At 43.6% G+C, this 20,005-nt stretch overlaps 1 protein-coding gene across 2 annotated transcripts in view; it reads right to left on the bottom strand.

Moving 5' to 3' along the window:
• Positions 1-16,411, bottom strand: part of LRP11 (LDL receptor related protein 11) — a 46,819-nt gene extending 30,408 nt beyond the window's left edge. Inside the window, exons 1-2 of one of the 2 annotated variants that reach the window (XM_017505736.2) lie at positions 15,218-16,411; positions 8,632-8,789 (exon numbers count right to left, since the gene is read on the bottom strand). In XM_017505736.2, the coding sequence (XP_017361225.1) occupies positions 8,632-8,789; positions 15,218-15,830 (771 nt within the window). In that variant the 5' untranslated portion in view covers positions 15,831-16,411. The remainder of the gene's footprint in view (positions 1-8,631; positions 8,790-15,217) is intronic. The other variant, XM_017505735.2, reaches the window with a different exon arrangement.
• Between the last annotated feature and the right edge of the window lie 3,594 nt (positions 16,412-20,005).

Here is a 20,005-nt window from a genome sequence, read left to right as displayed (position 1 = left end):
AGATGGGGTTTCACCATGTTGACCAGGATGGTCTCGATCTCTTGACCTCGTGATCCACCCGCCTCGGCCTCCCAAAGTGCTGGGATTACAGGCTTGAGCCACCGCGCCCGGCCCAGCAATCCCATTACTAAGTATATACCCAAAGAATATAAATTGTTCTACTATAAAGGCACATACACATATCTGTTCACTGCAGCACTATTTACAACAGCAAAGATATGGAATCCACCTAAGTATCCATCAACAGTAGACTGGATAAAGATTATGTGGCACCTATACACCATGGAATACTATGCAGCCATGAAAACGAACAATATTATGTCATTTGCAGGAACATGGATGGAACTGGAGGTCCTTATTCTAAGTAAACTAACACAAGAACAGAAAACCAAATGCCATATATTCCCACTTATAAGTGGGAGCTAAATGAGAACACATGGACAGAGAAATAGGAACAGCAGAACACTGGGACCTAATTGAGGGTGGAGGATGGAAGGAGGAAGAGGTTTAGAAAAAAACTGTTGGGTAATATGCTTAATACCCAAGTAAGGATATAATCTGTACACCAAGTCCCCAACTCATGAGTTTATCTATATAACAAACCTGTACATGGAATCCTTAACTTAAAATAAAAGTTAAAATATATTTAAAATTAAAACAAATTAAAATAATAGAGGCCCCCGAGGGCTGCCTTGCCTCTTTTGCCATGTGAGGACACAGTGAGGTGGCTGGTTATAAACTAGGAAATGGGCCCTCACTAGACACCAAATCTGATTGTACCTTGATTTTGGACTTTCCAGCATCCAAAGCAGAAAGAAATTCATTTCTGCTCTGTAGAAGCCACCCAATTATAGTGTTTTATTAGAGCAGACCAACTGGACTAAGGTAATCATTTAGTTAGAAAATTTTAAGCAACTAATGAATGTAAATCAATATACTAATTTATGAATTACAAATTTCCCTAAATGTCCTACTTTCTATCATGTTCCTAAATGTCATATTTTACATCCTGACTTCAGATTTAAATGTATTATGTTTAATAATCATGAAAGTCAGTGTCATTTAATGAGCTGCCTGAAAAATATGTGTCTTCCTGCATTTTGATGTATTATAGATTAATAGTTAAGTGGATACAAAATATCCTGTTCAAGGGCAGAAAATATATAACGTTAAATCTAGTGGCTAGCCTGTTGGTTCTGACCAATCATCTATTCTGTCGTCACAAATGAAAAAGACAGATTAGGTGCTGTGGCTCATGCCTGTAATTTCAGCACTTTGGGAGGCCAAGGAGGGAGGATTGCTTGAGCCTAGGAGTTTGAGATCAGCCTGGGTAGCATAGTGAAGCCTCATTTCTACAAAAAGGTACTACAGCTACTCTAAAATTGACCACATAATTGGAAGTAAATCACTCCACAGCAAATGCAAAAGAATGGACATCATAACAAACAGTCTCTCAGACCACAGTGCAATCAAATTAGAACTCAGGACTAAGAAACTAACTCAGAACCATACAACTTCATGGAAACTGAACAACTGGCTCTTGAATGTTGACTAGATAAACAATGAAATGAAGGCAGAAATAAAGATGTTCTTCGAAACCAACGAGAACGAAGACATAACGTACTAGAATCTCTGGGATACATTTAAAGCAGTGGAAATTTATAGCAATAAATGCCCACATGAGAAGCAAGGAAAGATCTAAAATCAACACTCTATCATCAAAATTGAAAGAGCCAGAGGAGCAAAATCAAAAACACTCAAAAGTTAATGAAAGCCAAGAAATAACTAAGATCAGAGCAGAACTAAAGGAGATAGAGACACAAAAAAACCCTTCAAAAAATCAATAAATCCAGGAGCTGCTTTTTTGAAAAGATTAACAAAATAGACCGCTAGCCAGATTAATAAAAGAGAGAAGAACCAAATAGATGCAATAAAAATGATAAAGGGGATATCACCACAGATTCCACAGAAATACAAACCACCATCAGAGATTACTATAAACAACTCTATGCCCATAAACCAGTAGATCTGGAAGAAATGGATAAATTCCTGGACACTTGCACCCTCCCAAGCCTAAACCAGAAAGAAGTCAAAACCCTGAATAGACCAATAACAAGGGCTGAAATTGAGGCAGCAATTAATAGCCTATCAACCAAAAAAAGCCCAGATCCAGATGGGTTCACAGCTGAATTCTACCAGACATGTAAAGAGGAACTGGCACCACTCCTTTTGAAACTATTCCAAACAATCCAAAAAGACAGAATCCTTCCCAAATCATTTTATGAGACCAACATCCTCCTGACACCAAAATCCGGCAGAGACTCAACAAGAAAAGAAAACTTCAGGCCAATATCCATGATGAACATAGATGCAAAAATCTTTAATAAAATACTGGCAAACCAACTGCAACAGCACATCAAAAAGCTTATCCATCACGATCAAGTAGGCTTCATCCCGGGGATGCAAGACTGGTTCAACATACGCAAGTCTATAAATGTAATCCACCACAGAAACAGAACGAAAGACAAAAACCACATGATTATCTCAATAGATTCAGAGAAGGCCTTTGACACAATTCAACAGCCCTTTATGCTAAAAACTCTCAATAAACTTGGTATCAATGGAACGTATCTCAAAATAATAAAAGCTATTTACAACAAACCAACAGCCAATATCATACTGAATGGGCAAAAACTGGAAGCATTCCCTTTGAAATCTGACACTAGACAAGGATGCCCTCTCTCACCGCTCCTATTCAATATAGTATTGGAAGTTCTAGTCAGAGCAAACAGGCAAGAAAAAGAAATAAAGCGTATTCAATTAGGAAAGGAGGAAGTCAAATTGTCTCTGTTTGCAGACGACATGATTGTATATTTAGAAGACCCCATTGTCTCAGCCCAAAATCTCCTGAAACTGATAATCAACTTCAGCAAAGTCTCAGGATACAAAATCAATGTGCAAAAATCACAAGCATTCCTATACACCAATAACAGACTTAAAGACAGCCAAATCAAGAACGAACTGCCATTCACAATTGCTACAAAGAGAATAAAATACCTAGGAATACAACTAACAAAGGATGTAAAGGACCTCTTCAAGGAGAACTACAAACCACTGCTCAACGAAATAAGAAAGGACACAAACAGATGGAAAAACATTCCATGCTCATGGCTAGGAAGAATCAATATTGTGAAAATGGCCATTCTGCCCAAAGTAATTTACAGATTCAATGCTATCCCCATCAAGCTACCTATGACCCTCTTCACAGAACTGGAAAAAACCACCTTAAACTTCATATCGAACCAAAAGAGAGCCTGCACAGCCAAGTCAATTCTAAGCAAAAAGAACAAAGCTGGAGGCATCATGCTACCTGACTTCAAACTATACTACAAGGCTACAGTAATCAAAACAGCATGGTGCTGGTACCAAAACAGAGATATAGACCAATGGAACAGAATGGAGGCTTTGGAGGCAATGCCACATGTCTACAATCATCTGATCTTTGACAAACCTGACAAAAACAAGCAATGGGGAAAGGATTCCCTGTTTAATAAATGGTGTTGGGAAAACTGGCTAGCCATGTGCAGAAAGCAGAAATTGGACCCCTTCCTGACGCCTTACACTAAAACTAACTCTAGATGGATTAAAGACTTAAACATAAGACCTAACACCATAAAAACCCTAGAATAAAACCTAGGCAAAACCATTCAGGACATAGGCATAGGCAAGGACTTCATGACTAAAACACCAGAAGTATTGGTAACAAAAGCCAAAATAAACAAATGGAATCTAATTAAACTCCAGAGCTTCTGCACAGCAAAAGAAACAATCATTAGAGTGAACTGGCAACCAACAGAATGGGAAAAAAAATTTTTGCAATCTACCCATCTGACAAAGGACTTATATCAGAATTTACGAAGAACTAAAACAGATTTACAAGAAAAAAACAAACAAAACCATTCAAAAGTAGGCAAAGGATATGAACAGACACTTTCAAAAGAAGACGTATATGAGGCCAACAAACATATGAAAAAACGCTCATCATCACTGGTCATTAGAGAAATGCATATCAAAACTACATTGAGATACCATCTCACGCTAGTTAGAATGGCAATTGTTAAAAAATTTGGAGACAACAGGTGCTAGAGAGGATGTGGAGAAATAGGAACACTTTCACATTGTTGGTGAGAGTGTAAATTAGTTCAACCATTGTGGAAGACAGTGTGGCGATTCCTCAAGGACCTAGAAATAGAAATTCCATTTGACCCAGCAATCCCATTACTGGGTATATATCCAATGGATTATAAATCGTTCTGTTATAAAGATACATGCACATGTATGTTCACTGTGGCACTGTTTACAATAGCAAGACTTGGAACCAACCCAAATGCTCACTGATGATAGACTGGACAGGGAAAATGTGGCACATATGCACCATGGAATACTATGCAGCCATAAAAAATGAGTTCATGTCCTTTGTAGGGACTTGGATGAATCTGGAAACTATCATTCTTAGCAAACTGAAACAAGAACAGAAAAACAAACACTGCATGTTCTCACTCATAGGCAGGTGTTAAACAATGAGAACACATGGACACAGGGAGGGGAGCATCACACACTGAGGTCTGTTGGGGGTGACTAGGGGAGGCACAGTGGGGGGTAGGGAGTTGGGGAGGGATAACATGGAGAGAAATGCCAGACACAGGTGATGGGGATGGAGGCAACAAACCATATTGCTATGTATGTACCTATGCAACAATCTTGCATGTTCTTTACATGCACCCCAGAATATAAAGTGCAATAAAATATATATTTTAAAAAAATAGATTGGTTAGTATCTATGTGTAATAAAATGTCATATTTGAAATCTTATTTTCTCCAGGGTAAAAGTCAATTACCTCTATATACCAAAAAAATTGTTTACATTTCTATGGATAAGAATCATTTGGTTACTATCGGTTTTCAAGAACTTATAGATATTAACCCTGAAGGATCCACTAACGAACCCCAGCGTACCATTGAAAGGTACTTGGTAATTTTTTGACCACCTCAAAGTTTTCCACAATTTTTCCTGACAGTCTTAATCTACCAAATGGGGATGAGCCTACAAGTGAGGGTGTCCAGTGGATTACAGATCTCTTTAAACTGCCTGGCACTCAGCGGGTGCTCAACCTATGGGAGCTTTGATTATGATGAAGTCTCAGCAGGATGAGTGATAACTCTGAGGGACATTCATGAATGTATATAATTCAAAGACAGTCACAAATTAGTAACAGGTGTTTCCCCTAGTGAAGGCTCTGTCACTCAGATGACGGTTTCATAACCTGAGGTCTACCTGCCATTGCTGTTATACACCTGACTGGGGAACTGGTCCAGAGTTTCCTCTCGATGGCACAGCAGTCAGTCCTAATGAGAAGTACCTAATTTTATTGAATGTTCTTTCTGTGTCTATTGAAGTGATCATAAGGTTTTTGTCCTTCATTCTGTTGATGCAATGTATTGTATTTATTGATTTGCATATATTGAACCATCCTTACATCCCTGGGATAAATCCCACTTGATCACAGCAAATGATCTTGAATGTGATGCTGGATTTGATTTGCTAGTATTTTGTTGGGAAGACAAATATCTAATTTTGTCACTCCTTTACAAATTTCTTCAAGAAACTAAATACTGAATCATCAGCATTATTTTTATTCAGCACTCATATATATAATTTGTCACTTACAGAATAAAGCTTTTAGCAGCAAGTATGAAAAACTGCATAACAGAGGCAAATGTGTAGCTGCCTGAACACTGATCTCTCAGAGGTGCCAATCAACAGTCAGTGTCCATCACAAGAAAGCTCTCCAGTGGTATGACCAGCAGCTTGCTCATGTACTTTTCCTGATCAACGGTAATTCTCAACATTTCTTTCTTTTTGAGACTAAGTTTCACTCTGTCACCCAGGCTGGAGTGCTATGGCATGATCTTGGCTCACTGCAATCTCCACCTCCCAGGTTCAAGAGATTCTCCTGTCTCAGCCTCCCAAGAAACTGGAATTACAGGCATGCACCACCATGCCCAGCTAATTTTTTGTATTTTTAGTAAAGATGGGGTTTCACCATTTTGGCCAGGCTGGTCTTGAACTCCTGACCTCAAATGATCCACTCTCCTCGGCCTCCCAAAGTGCTGGGATTACAGGTATAAGCCACCACGCCTGGCCAATTCTCATTTAATTGAGATATAGTAATCAATTTTGCAGCTGACACAAAGCATAAAATAATAATAAATATGATGACCCTCAAAGTTCAAAATTATTTCTGCTATAGATGAAAACAAAAACGCTAAGATGTAAGGGGATCAATAGATGGTCCTGTACTTACGTTAAACAAATATAAATTACACAAATACGGGACAGGTAATATGGTTTGGATCTGTGTCCCCGCCCAAATCTCATGTCGAATTGTAATCCCTAATGTTGGAGGTAGGGCCTGATGGCAGCTAACTGGATAATGGGAGTGGATCTCCCCCTTGGTACTGTGTCGTGATAGTGAGTGAGTTCTCGTGAGATCTGGTCATTTAAAAGTATATGGCACCCCCTTCTTCCTCCTGCTCCGGCCACGTGACATGCCTGCTCCCGCTCTTCCTTCTGCCATGAGTAAAAGCTCCCTGAGGCCTCCCCAGAAGCAGATGCTGCCATGCTTCCTGTACAGCCTACAGAACTGTGAGCCAATTAAACCTCTTTTCATTAGAAATTACCCAGTCTCAGGTATTTCTTTACAGCAGTTCAATAACAGACTAATGCAATAGAAGAGGCCACGATGGCAATTCATGTAGAAAGATGGAGCAAGGTGTAGGTAATCCTGCTGGCAAAAAACTCAGCACGAACCTATTGTGTGATGCAGCTACTAACACGGTTCATGTAATTAAGCTCATTAACAGAGGCAGAGGCAATCTGAATCACAGGAGGTAATGGATGAGTCGGGAAACCAAAGCTTAAATATGGGGTTCAATTAGGGGTGTTAGATGTTAAGAAGGGTATGGATTAATATGATAAAATCTGGACAAGGCAGGATTGGTGTGGGGTTCCTCTAAATCAATTCATATGAGGAACATCTGACAAACTGTGGGGTACTGAGCTCTGAGAAGAGCCTACCAAGTGCTGATGTTCTTTTTTTTTTTTTTTTTTTTCCAAAGACTTTCAAAGCTTTTACACAGGATAAAAATATGAGTTCAGTGTTTTTCCAGAGGGAGTACCCAGCACCAATGCACAGAAGGAAGGGGAGGCACAGCCTGCTTTCCTAATATAGTGATGAGCAATGTCATGGACATGAGGTGAAGCAGTGAGCTTCTGCCCTTGGAAAAGTCACGCAGATGGCTGGTAAGCCCTGGAAAGGATGTTGTGGAAGGGGCTCTTGTTTGGAGGAGAGGCTGGGAAGGATGCTGGATGTATTAGTCCATTCTCACAGTGCTATAAAGAACTGCCTGAGACTGGATAATTTACAAAGGAAAGAGGTTTAATTGACTCACAGTTCTGCATGGCTGGGGAGGTCTCAGGAACCTCATTAGTACAATCACTGCAGAAGGCAAAGAAGATGCAAGGCACCTCCTTCACAAGGTGGCAGGAGGGAGAACGAACGCAGGAGAAACTACCAAACACTTATAAAACCATCAGATCTCCTGAGAACTCACTCACCATCATGAGCATGGCATGGGGGAAACTGCTTCCATGATTCAATAACCTCCACCTAGTCTCTCCCTTGACACGTGGGGATTATAGGGATTACAATTCAAGGTAAGACCTTAGGTGGGGACAAAGGCAAACCATATCACTGGACAAGGGTGGGACCAATTCTAACGTGATATAATCAGGGAGTAAAAATCACTGTTACTTAAATCAGTGGTCTCCCTGATGTGTTTCTGTTTTGGTTCCAGTAGAGTATAAAGCAGTGCCTCCTTACCTCACCCTCTTTCTCCACTTCCTCTAACTGAGATGGTTTGGATGAAATTCATCTGCCTAAGCCAGGAAATGCTCCTAACTAGAATGGGTCCTGACAGGGTGAATAAAAAGCCACTTGTCTCACCACTCAAGACTTGCTGAGCATAGGCAGCCAGGGAGCACATGGCTGATTTCATCGGCGGCAATCCCAGGATCCCATTCAGCCTCCCTCCCTCACAGGCCGGGTAAGCCCAGCAGGCCTAGCTGCCAGGTAAACTGTTTACTTTCTGGCTCATGTGAAGGATAAGTTCATCCTATTGTTATTGTCCTCTTTAGATTCCTTTGTAACTTTCAAATTTTCTTCCTGGATCTTGAGCTAAGAAAAAGAAATAAAACTTTAAAAAAGTAATCTGAGTCATTAAAACAAAGGATGAGTCTTTTTCCTTGAAGTGTCTTTGACCTCTAGAGAAGTCACAAACAGCAGCAAGAAGGAGGGTAAGCTCCAGGACAAATGTTTGAGATCACTGCTCACTCAGCAGAAAAGCACATTGAGATCATAAACCATTTTAGTGCAATCAGTTTTATACATTCTCCATTTTATACCTTCTACTGCTAGCATACAGACATTTAGGGAACATGAAGTGGCAGGCATTACGAAAGACCACTTCACTGAAATACCCGTTTTTGTTAGCAATGACAACATGTGTTACCTTCATGTCCACTGACGGGTTCCCCTGCAGCAGCGCCCACTCATACTGGATGATGGCGTGGTCATCTGTGCTCTCACGGCCGTCTAGAACCACCCCGTCTGTGGGAAGATGCAGAACCACATCCTGCCCAGCTTTGCTAAGTGGAGGTGCATCCTTTTCTAAGAAAGAAAATAAGTAATTCATAAGAGATGATTTCTTATTTTTTCTAATTTATGAAGCGAGGTATCTTGTTTGCTGAACAGATATGTAAATAAGCACTGAGGAAAAACCTGTAACTTTGAGTTGGTCTGGTGAGTGACTCTGATCATCTCCCTGTCACCAGCTGCAGAAATAAACTCCCTTCTTTTCCCAGATTGTTAATTGGACCAGGAGAACAAGCAGCCAGACCTTGTTCATCCGGGAACAAGGGGAATTATGTGAGGGGCCTGGGGCTCTTAGAAATGGGGCTTTTCTGAATGAGAATGCTGCCAGCCACAAAGGGAAGATACCTTTTTCTTTTAGGCACATTACAAAGAATCAAGCACAATTGCTTATTACATGCTATTGCCAAGGGTACACTAATTATGGAGAATACGTGTCCCATTTTTCCAGTCACTTAAGAATAAGGACTAGTAACCGTGATTTAAATAAGCCAAGTAAACAACCCCTTGCCTAGGAAGAAACTTGTTCTTCTGCCTTTTTCCACCTCTGAGCAAAGACAGGTAGTGTGATGTCTTTATTCTGCTTCTCCCAGGTAAGGAGAAAGAGGATATTTGCGTTACTTTGATAGCTCTTTCATACTGCTGATCTTTTCTTTGGTTCTGAAAGGTTCATTGTTTCCACACAATGGTTTATGACTTTATAATTCTGGGAAGCATCTTATAACTCAGCAGTTATACATTATAGCCAGCAGCTATTTAGTTTAAACTTTGTTTAAAAATACTATTTTAAATAGACAAATGAAAATATGCCTATGTGATATAAACAGTAATGGACACATAATAATTTTTAAACCCTCAAAGATTTAAGATGGAAGAATCATGTAAGTGTTGAACTATTCCAAACATTATAAAACTAAACGTACCTCTCCTGGAAGAAAAAGATTATTTTAGTCATTTACTTTTATTTAGGTGAGCTTCAAGATGATTCATAAGTCTAGTGAAATCATCCTGTCTTCTAAATTGATCATTGATGCATTTGAAATAACACAGATAATGTTTAATTTTCAGTTCAAGTCCAGGTCAATCAATTACACTGTAAAATATATTTCAAAATAAGCCAGAGCTTATCTACCCAGAAACAACCCTTAAAATAAACAAATAACCACAGGAAGAGGAAAGGAGTGTGCCATCATTTTAAAATGTGTTACTTGCTAATGAAGAAAAAGGTAAATGTCATTTTGAATTTTTGTCAAAAAAAATGTAATAAACTCATGTTAAGTACTAGGGAAACAGGTTTCTTTTGAAAACTAAACACACTAAGACCTACAGAGGTGAAATAAGACCCCCGCCGATTTAGAGAGCATATCAAGGTGACATTTTATTCACAGAAGTGCAATATAATATTAACTAGGCTCATTCTCAACACACTACTGTGCACAGAGCCTCCATGACAAGGAAGATGTTCTGGGCTGTGTGGGAATGAATGGCATAGCTCAAGCAGAGCAACTGGAAAGAACCCTGAAGTCAGGGTACAGAAGTGGGGCCAGACTAAGGGAAGAGGCTCAGATACATGGGGTCAAAATCCATCATGGATTTCCAACTGCAACACTTTAGAAAAAAAATTATCCGCAGCCCCAATATGATTATTGTGGTTTTTAGTATGTACTGATCTAGTCCTCCCTATGATGCTGCTGCTAATAATTATAACAGTTGCCATTTACTGGGTGATTTTGAAACTGCCTTTGCAAAAATTATAGCTGAGAAGATTATAACAGTGAAAGAGATCTGACCTGACTCCATTTTGCATCTAACCTCCAACCTGTTCTTGTCCATTCCTGGGCATAGGCTGAACTAACTTTGGGTAGAACTTGGTTTACAGTTTGACTTTGAAACAAAGACAAGGCCGGGTGTGGTGGTTTATGCTTGTAATCTCAGCACTTTGGGAGGCTGAGGCGGGTAGATTGCTTGAGCCCAGGAGTTCCAGACCAGCCTAGGCAACATGGCAAAACCCCATCTCTACTAAAAACACAAAAAGTAGCCAGGTGTGGTGGCACATGCCTATGGTCCCAGTTACTTGAAAGGCTGAGGAATTCAAGGCTACTGTAAACCAAGACTGTGCCACTGCGCTCCTGCCTGGGTAAAAAAGTGAGTCCCTGTCTCAAAAAAAAGAAGAGAAAAGAAAAAAGAAACAAAGATGATAACACCACTTTCCCCAAACAGATCCCTTTCTTGCCTGGGGACCAGACTGCCTTTGCAAGACTAACAAATTAGCCACAAGATTAGAAATAATGGTTTAGGAATAACTATTGTGAAACCTAAGGTCAGTGCTTGAGATATTTTATAGACCCTGTCCTTGATGGTTGGCAGCACCCAGTTCGCAGTACCCAGATGGACTAAGTGGCTCATCTGGTCTTGTGGTTTACCTATACAACCAGCTCTTCGTGAACTAAACTCTTTGTCTATTGAAATTCCCGTCTTGATAAATCGGCTCTGTGTAGCCAGTGGGCAAGGAGAACCCATTGGGCAGTTACAATTTCCTTGTACCAGGTAGCATGCCAGGTGAAGTTTTAGGAATATCTTCACTTAACTCTCACAACGAATCTCTGAGGTAGGTATTATGATCTGTATAATACTGATGCAGAAACTAGGCTAAGAGGCTAAATTACATCACACAGGTGATAAGTTTGTCAGCCCAGATATTTCTAACTCAAAGGTTCTGTCCTTCCACTATACTTCGAGACAACCTGGGTGTATTACAGTTACAATAAATATAATTTTACATCCTGAATTTAATTGATTAACTTATTAATATATTCTTCTTACTGATACTTCTTCATGTATCTTAGCACTGCCCATGCGATTACATAAACTTCACAACTGCCAGTTGAATTTCCTGATTTCTACAACTGGACATTCACTTTGTTACTGCTTTTTTCACCATTATAAATAATGTCATAATAAACACTTTTTTGCTCATATGTTCTCTTCAGTATGGATCATTTCCCTAAAAAATATTCCAGAAGTATGAATGAATATTTTAATGGTCTCTGCCACATATTTCCCAATTGGTTTCCAAGAGGGTAGTACCAATTTACACCATCAGTGGGCAAAGAAGTGTACATAAAGTTTCCCATATGCATGCCAATATGAGCAAACCTATTCTTGCCAAGTCAATAAATGAAAGCTGGCCTTATTTACATTTCTTTGATTCTAAGGTAGAACATTTTTCCACGTTTATCCACTATACCTCCTCTTCTGGGAACAGTTTGCTCAAGACCTTTGCCCATCGATTTTATTTTTCTAGCTGACTCATAAGCTCTTTTTTTTCTTTTTTTGGACACAGTCTCCCTCTGTCACCCAGGCTGCAGTCATTACCGGAGCTCACGGTAAGCTGAGATTGCACCACTGGACCGCAGCCTGGGTGACAGAGGGAGACTGTGTCCAAAAAGGAATTGCAAACAAGAGTCTGGGAAAATGTGACATTATTTGGTCAGGCACCTGCGGTGGGATCAGCCTTGAATGGGAAGGTCAACTCTTTCCTTTGCACTTGGTGGAGACAGGGAAGGGCTGGGGATGGCAGCAGGCGGGTCTGCAGGGAGAAGAGCAAACCTCTGTCTCACAACTTTGATTTTCCCTTGACACACAAGGGGCCGATTTCCCAAATTCTTCCCCATGATACTAGACTTCAGACTGTATATCCAGCAGAAACCATAAAAAGGTTCTGATCCTTGAGCCCTTGGAGGTTATATTCCCTGCTCTTCTGGAACCCTAGCAGCTCCAGCTTCCACCTCTCCTCTCCCTCCCTCCTGTTGTTCTTCACTTTTTATCATGATATCCAGTCCCCAAACCCCTCCAGTCATGGTATGACCCAACCATTTTCCTACAACAGTATCATGTACATGTGTGCCACCTTCGTAACTCACAAAGCATGTCCACCCTTGAACATCATGACAGCCTGGGCTGGAGGACAAGCAGAAACCAAGTCCCAAGGGGATGAGCAGGGACTTGTTTGTAGAGACACCAGGCCCCAGAACTTCAAGTACCCGCCTCTGCTCTACAGACTCTAGCAGGCAGGCTCAGTCACTGCAAGACACCTCTCTCCAGCATCCCCCATTTGTTCCCACACACTCCCACCCTCCCTACCTCTACCCTCATAGTTCCAGCCCAGTGGTCCCTTTCTCAGCTTCTGCTGGTGCTGGCGGAGAAAGCACAGGACTTCAGGCTCCTCAACCCCCATGCTGTGTGACCCTCAGGCAGGTTATTTTTGCTTCCAAGCCTTTGTATACACTGGGGATTATAACAGAATCTAGGCCTTTGTGTGGTTGTGAGGACAGAGTGAATTCATGCGTGGAAAGGGCTTAGGGCAGCACCTAACTCCAAAGTCAACAAATTTCCGAATAAAACAGGGCGGATGTGTCCTGCTGTAAATATGTGCTATCCCATCGCCATTTCTTCATGGTGCTTTTATCTACCTCCAATGGACCCAGCCACAGCTTCTCTCCAAGGACTCTTCTAAGCCATTTGCACATGCTCACATTTCCCCAAAAAGGAACAATTCAAGAAGGAAAAACTTAGTCTCAGAAGCATAAACAACTTCAACTGGTCAAGCATCTGGACCGGGGACACATAGGACACTGGAGAAACATTTTTGACTTCCATGAAGAGAGAACAAGGGAGCCTCTACAGGAGCCTGAGCCACACCTACCATGTTTCCATGTTGCTGGGACCTCAGGAAGTCTGAGCACAGCTGTGTTCTCCCAGAAATGAGGACCTAAAGTGCTTGCCTATTCTGATCCCTAAACATCTATAAAACAATTCCTAGACCAACTCTCCCTAGGGAAAGGAAGGGCAACAAAGGAAAGAAGAGGAAAAGCAATCCAGAAACTTCTCATAGTAATCTAAAGTTTATCTGTTTTTGCTTCTGAGACATTCTCCCTCTGCTGCCCAGGCTGTAGTATAGTAGCACAATCTGTATTCACTGCAACTTCCACTTCCGGGGGTCAAGCAATTCTCCTGACTCAGTCTCCTGAGCAGCTGGCATCACAGACACATACTACAACACTGGGCTAGTTTTTGTTTATTTATTTATTTTAGTATAGACAGAGTTTTGCCATGTTGGCCAGGCTGGTCTCATTCCTGGCCTCAAGTGATTCACTGGCCACGGCCTCCCAAAGTTCTGGGTGACTCAGTTATGAGTCACCATGCCCAGTCTTTCACAGCAATCTAAACTTAAAAAAAAATTTTCTAAGGTTTATTCTTTTGTTTATTTTCCTTTTAAAAGGTTTCCTCAGGGTTTATAGAAAAGCTCCCTTTGGCAATGTCAGTTTCTTCCAGGTGAGCAGTGAGAACACAGAGACTTTGTTTCTTTACTGCTGGGATATTTAGGTCTGTATTTGGGCAAAGAGGAAGGATGTGTGTGGAGCAGCAATGATGGGCCTCAGTGATGCTGGTGGGGATCCAACTGAAAGTGCTGCCTACTGCCACTTGAGAAGGAAAGCTCCGGGGACCTCTGCCTCAAGGTCAAGCAGTTGCAGGGTGACCCTTTGATATCTGCTCCCCTGACAAGGGTTCTGAGCCTCATCTAAAGTAGAGGTGGGGAGAGAGGCAAGATGTGATGGACACAGATTTCCAGGCCCTTTTAATGGATTCACAGGTTTTGGAGAATCCACACTTCCAAAGTGGCTGAGCTCTGCCCCCATCTTGCTGATATCATTCGTGCTATTATAAATCAAACAGCAACAGAGCGTGATTAAATACAAGGAGCCTGACCACACGTGGGCGAAATCATGGTCTATTATTCCCTCCGGGACCCTCATGTGCAACTGCTACCATTTTTGTGTCTCCTGTATGTGTCCTGATGCTCTCATTCTGAACATCTACAAAAAGCAAAACCGTCGAATCAGCATCATTTTTAGCCCTTAAGAATCACGCTTTAAGATTTCCTATTTTCAAAGAAAATCAAGTCCCTTCTTTTCACTTTTTATAAAAGACAGCAGTAGTTTTCCTTCCCATTTTTGTCTGACGAAAGCCATCACAGGCAGAACCAAGAGAGCCACGTTAAGAAACAGCGGTGGGTGTTATGAGAAGCTCCGCATCTAATTAGATTTTGCTCTTGCAATTACTTAACACAAACCATGCCTTATACAACCCAGGAGACTAAAATAAACTTGTTTCTCTGAACTCTTCTCCTCTTTTAAATCAAATTTCCACGAATCCTCTCAGACCAGCCTTCCTCCTCAAGCCTAGAAAATTCCCCACGGCGCCGGCCCGCTTCTGCCAATCCACTGGGCTTCCTCTTCCCTAAGACACAGAAACCCATGCCAGAAACTCCTCTGGGAGCCCGCGGCTAAATTAACTTGGCACGAGTGTGTTTCACTTCCAACTTGGCGAGGGCGCTGCGGGACCCAGCGCTCTGGCCTCGGCCGGCCCCTCCGTCGCCTGCTTACCCTGCCGGCGCGAGGCGCGCGCGGTGGCCGGGGCGGCGCCGTCCGGGGCGCGGCTGAGGCTGTAGCTGCTGTAGCCGCGGTGCAGCGCGAACTTGCAGACGCTGCGGCCGTGCGCCGTGCAGTTGAAGAGATAGCAGCCGAGCGCGGCGGCCGGGGGCGCGGGCCGCCGGGGCAGCTCCACCACAGCCACTGAGCAGCGCGGCTCGGAGCAGCAGGCCGCCACGCACTGCCGCCAGCCCCGCACGGCCGCCGGCGCCCGCAGGAAACTGGCGCCCGCTGCCAGGGAGTCCTTAGTGCGGATGATGGCGTCCGGCAAGGCGCTGTAGCCGCCGCCGCCGCCCGGGCCCGGGCAGTCCTCCTGGGGGCCGCTGCCCGCGCGCAGCTCCAGCTCCAGCTCCTGCGGCCGCTCCTGCTGCAGCTGCCGGCGGAACTCCTCCAGCAGCTGCTCCACGCCCGACAGCTGCGCGTGTAGCTCGGACAGCGGCGCCACGGGCGGCCCGGTCGCGCGGCCGCTCGGCAGCCACAGGCAGAACAGCAGCAGCCCGCGCAGCGCCCGGTGACACGGCAGTCGCCGGCGCACGGATCCCGCGCTCTCCCTGGCGGCGGAGGCCATGGCGGCTGGCAGCCGAGGGCAGCGACCCGAGGCGGGGCCAAGCGCGGGAGGAAGGCGGGGGCGCGAGCGCTGGCGAGCGCGGTTCCTGGGCCGCTACTCAGCGGCCGCGGCGGGCTCTAGGCCCGGGCCTCACAGCGCAGCACCCCCGGAACCCAGCTGCTCCTCCGAGGCCGCGGGCGCGCTGGCGCCGGCCTGAACCACAGCGTTAGGAGGCATAGCGGGCCAGCAGCGGCCCTCGCCCTCGCCGGAGGGTACTCGGCGCCCTGCTCCTCTCCGCCCGGGCCCGCGGCGCGCTGCGTGGTGGCGCGTTGGCCTCGGCGCGGATCAGCACCCGGCGTGCGAACAGAGGCTGCTGGGTGGAGCCTTGGTGAGCCCCGCCCTTCTGCGCGGCCCAGCAGCCGACCCCGCGCGTGTGGCGCGGTCTCCTACCGCGCCGGGAGAGCGAGTTCCTGGGAGTGCAGCCTCGGTACAGCTCTGCTCCCGCGCCGCAGCCCAGCCAGGGCAGGGTTCCTGTCTGGGCCCAGCAGGCTTTAGCAACCAACCACACCTGCTCAGGACGCCTGCCCAGCGGGGCCTGGCACTCGGGGCAATCGGAACAGTGGGAGGGAAGGGCCTCTCTTCAAATCCTTGTGACCCCAGGGACTACTCCAGAGAGGGGGCACGCGCACCTAGGACCACCGCACAGCGTCACCAGCCTTTCGCCTCCCACATCCCTGACTCTTTTCCTTCCGCATCGGATTCCCAAGACGCGCTTCGGTAGTACGAAGTGGGGCGGGGTTAGGGGTGGTGGAGTCGGGGCTGTGTGGGGTGGGGATGGGAAATTCTGAAGGATGTTCATTTAGTCTGTTTAAAAACACAAAAATCAAACCTGGTAAGGTGGTGGTCGCCTGTAAGTCCTGAGGCTGAGTCGAGAGGGTCGCTTGAGCCCAGGAGTTCGAGACTGCAATGAGCTGTGATCACACCATTGCACTCCAGCCTGGGGGACAGAAGAAGACCCTGTCTTTATAGATAAAAATAAAACCCATATAAAGCAGTCGTCACATTCACTCAGGTTTCTACAAATATAACTAAAAATCTGAACACAGCCTACATGGGGACCTCGTGAGTAATTTCTACAGCCTGTGACGGAGATCTTGGGAGTTGTGTTTAAATGACAGAAGGAATAAGAAAATGTCCAACCTAGTGGGGGCTTCACCTTAGAGTTTTAGACTTCTGTGACCAGTGTCCGCATCGTGTTTATTTCTGAATCAGTTTCTGTTGATTAATTTTCCCTCTGATTATGGATTACATTTTCTTGCTTTTTAGCATGTCTGGGTATTTTTGCCTGGATGCTGCACATTGTAAATTGAACATTGTTAAGTGTCTGTATTTTTTGGGAGGGGAAGAATAAATAATTGGATGGGAAAATATCAGTCTCTGCTGCTTTTATTACTTCCTGAGCTGACATTCAGGAACTTATTGCTTGCAGGTCCAGACCAGAGTAGGAGGTAAAATTAAAAAGTAGAAATAGAAAAGAAAGAAAGAAAAAAGCTCAATGTTATTTGCCATTCCATGAAAGAGAAAAATTATGAAGTTTCTGCAGGGGTATATCTGAGTGAGTTTGAGACTGAAAGAAATGGCCTCTTAGCTCTAAAGGTTATGTCTGGACTGTACCACTTCCGCCTGGAGATTCTTCAACTTGTGGGATACTATCCCACATAGCTGTTGTCACTTTAAGATGACCGTGAACCAACATATAATGCTTTTTATTAATTATTTTTATTTTTAGCCATAGGCCTTGGAGAGCTTCAGCAGGATTGTTATGAGGAGAAACTTTCACTAGTGATAAAAATGGCATTTGAGGGTATCATCAGACTCTTCAAGGACTAGTTGTTATATAACTTAGTAATATTAAAAAATAACATGATAATATGTATAATACTAACAATTGTATATGATTTCAAAGTTTGCCAAACACTTTCACACACATAATTTTATGTGGTCTTCACAGAGACTTGACCACTTCACTCCTGCCTTTGGGACAGTGAAAGAGAAGTCAGTATAGAGTGAACCCGAGCTCACATGCTCCATGGTTGTGGGGTAGACAGGGGAGAGGACAGCATTTCTCAGGGGCATTCATTTGTTTTGTTTTGTTTTTCTTTTCTTTTCTTTTTTTGAAAGAGAGTCTTGCTCTGTCACCCAGGTTAGAGTGCAGTGGCCTGATCCTGGCTCACTGCAACCCCCACTTCCCAGGTTCGAGTGATTCTCTTGCCTCAACCTCCTGAGTAGCTGGGATTGCAGATGCCTGCCACCACGCCCAGCTAATTTTTGTATTTTTAGTAGAGATGGGGTTTCACCATGTTGGTTAGGCTGGTCTTGAACTCCTGACCTTGTGATCTGCCCGCCTTGGCCTCCCAAAGTGCTGGGATTACAGGTGTGAGCCACCACGCCCAGCCAGGGGCATTCATTACTAAATCCTTCCAGCACCTCCAAAGAAGTTCCTGCATCTGCAACTTCGCAATAGGTCTTTTTGGGAGAAGTGGAAATTATTTAATGTTGTGTTTACCATGAGCAGTGGTTATTTCTGGGCTGTGAATTGCAAGTACTGAAGGGGAAATATTTACTTTTATGCTTTGTAAGACTTTACATCCGTTGATTTTCTTTTTTTTTAGCGAGCTTGTTGTAAATGATTTTTTATTTTTTAAAAATAAGTGTTGACATCTGCCTCAGCCAAGAGGGAGCAACAGGGACTGGACTTACTCTGTAACCTGAAATGAAAAATATGAGAAAAAATGTATGAAACAATGGTTTTCAGACATTGGGAAACAGGCAATGCAGGGCCCAAGAGAAGGGAGATGAAGGAAGCAACATGCCGTTTGCTCCGGCTTACTGCCTGGAGAGGGTTTCCAAGCTGCAGTGCAGACAGGGGAACCCAAAGGCCCAGCAATCTCTGTGAGTTGGAAAATAGAGCTGAGGATTCAGGGAGGCCAGGGCCCTAGAGACTAGAGAGGAGAGAGTGCAGTGGAAGGAGGGCGCCCTGGAGATCTGTGCAGGGTTCCCCTGAGTCTTCAGCTGAAGTTTGAACAGGTACATGCATGTGAGGAAACATCCCAAGGCAGAGAGGCAGCCACTAGCAAAAAGCCGGCAGAAAAACTTCTGCGCTTGTGCTGGCCAGGGAATAGCTCATGTTCCCAACAGCCAGAGTAGAGAAACCTTGTGATTTCTGAGTGTGAGTGTGAGTAGGAAGGGAAAGGATTACAGAGAAGCCCATGAAAATTTTGCAGGTGACGGGTGTGTTCATTATCTTGATTGTGGTGATAGTTTCACTGGTGAATACATAGATCAAAGCTCATAAAATTGTACATTTTAAGTGAGTATAGTTTGTTATATTCAATTATATGTTAATAAGGCTATTTTAAAAACCAAGTTTTATTGTATTGTGCATTATAATTTATCTTCTTATTCTAGTTCTTCTTTCAGTTTGTTTTTTTTTTTTCCGAGAAATAAGCTATCTTTGTTTTAAAAGCTGAAACATCAAAATCTTACCAATGGACAGAAGAATTTTTATGTAAGGATGAAAATGTCAGGAATGTGGTCTGGAAAGATGAAGATGTGTTTTTCTTTTATAAGACAGATCATTAAGAATAAGAGTGGATCAAATTGAGATTTGGACTTTGTAGGTCAGTTTATTGAATGTTGGAATGAGATGACACATATCTTGGCTGGGCTGCTGTAACAGAATACCACAGATTGTGAGGCTTATAAACAACAGAAATTTATTCTGCACAATTCTAGAGGCTGGGAAGTTCACGGTCATGGTGCTGGCAGACACCGATGTCTGGTAAGGGCCACTTCCTGGTTCATAGACCACAGTCTTCTCGCCGAGTCTTCACCTGGTGGGAGGGATTAGGGAGCTCTCTGAGAATTTTTTTACAAGAATACTAATCCCATTCATGAGGGCCTCACCTTTTTGTCCTAATCATCTGCCAAGGTCTCTACCTCCAAATATCATCACATTAGGATTCAACATAGGAATTTTGCGGGATTACAAACTTCCAATCTATAGTAACACCCTAGTGATCATTGTTTTTTGTTGCCTTCCTCTCCCCACTACTTCCCATCTTAAATATTTTTACAGGCATCAAATAAGCTAAGTCAGTGCATGTGAAGTGCTTAGGAGGACATCTAACACATGG

Source organism: Cebus imitator, unplaced genomic scaffold (genome assembly GCF_001604975.1).
Source record: "Cebus imitator isolate Cc_AM_T3 unplaced genomic scaffold, Cebus_imitator-1.0 Scaffold341, whole genome shotgun sequence".
In the NCBI taxonomy this organism is placed as follows: Eukaryota; Metazoa; Chordata; class Mammalia; order Primates; family Cebidae; genus Cebus; species Cebus imitator.
This window is presented reverse-complemented; position numbering and strand designations above follow the sequence as displayed.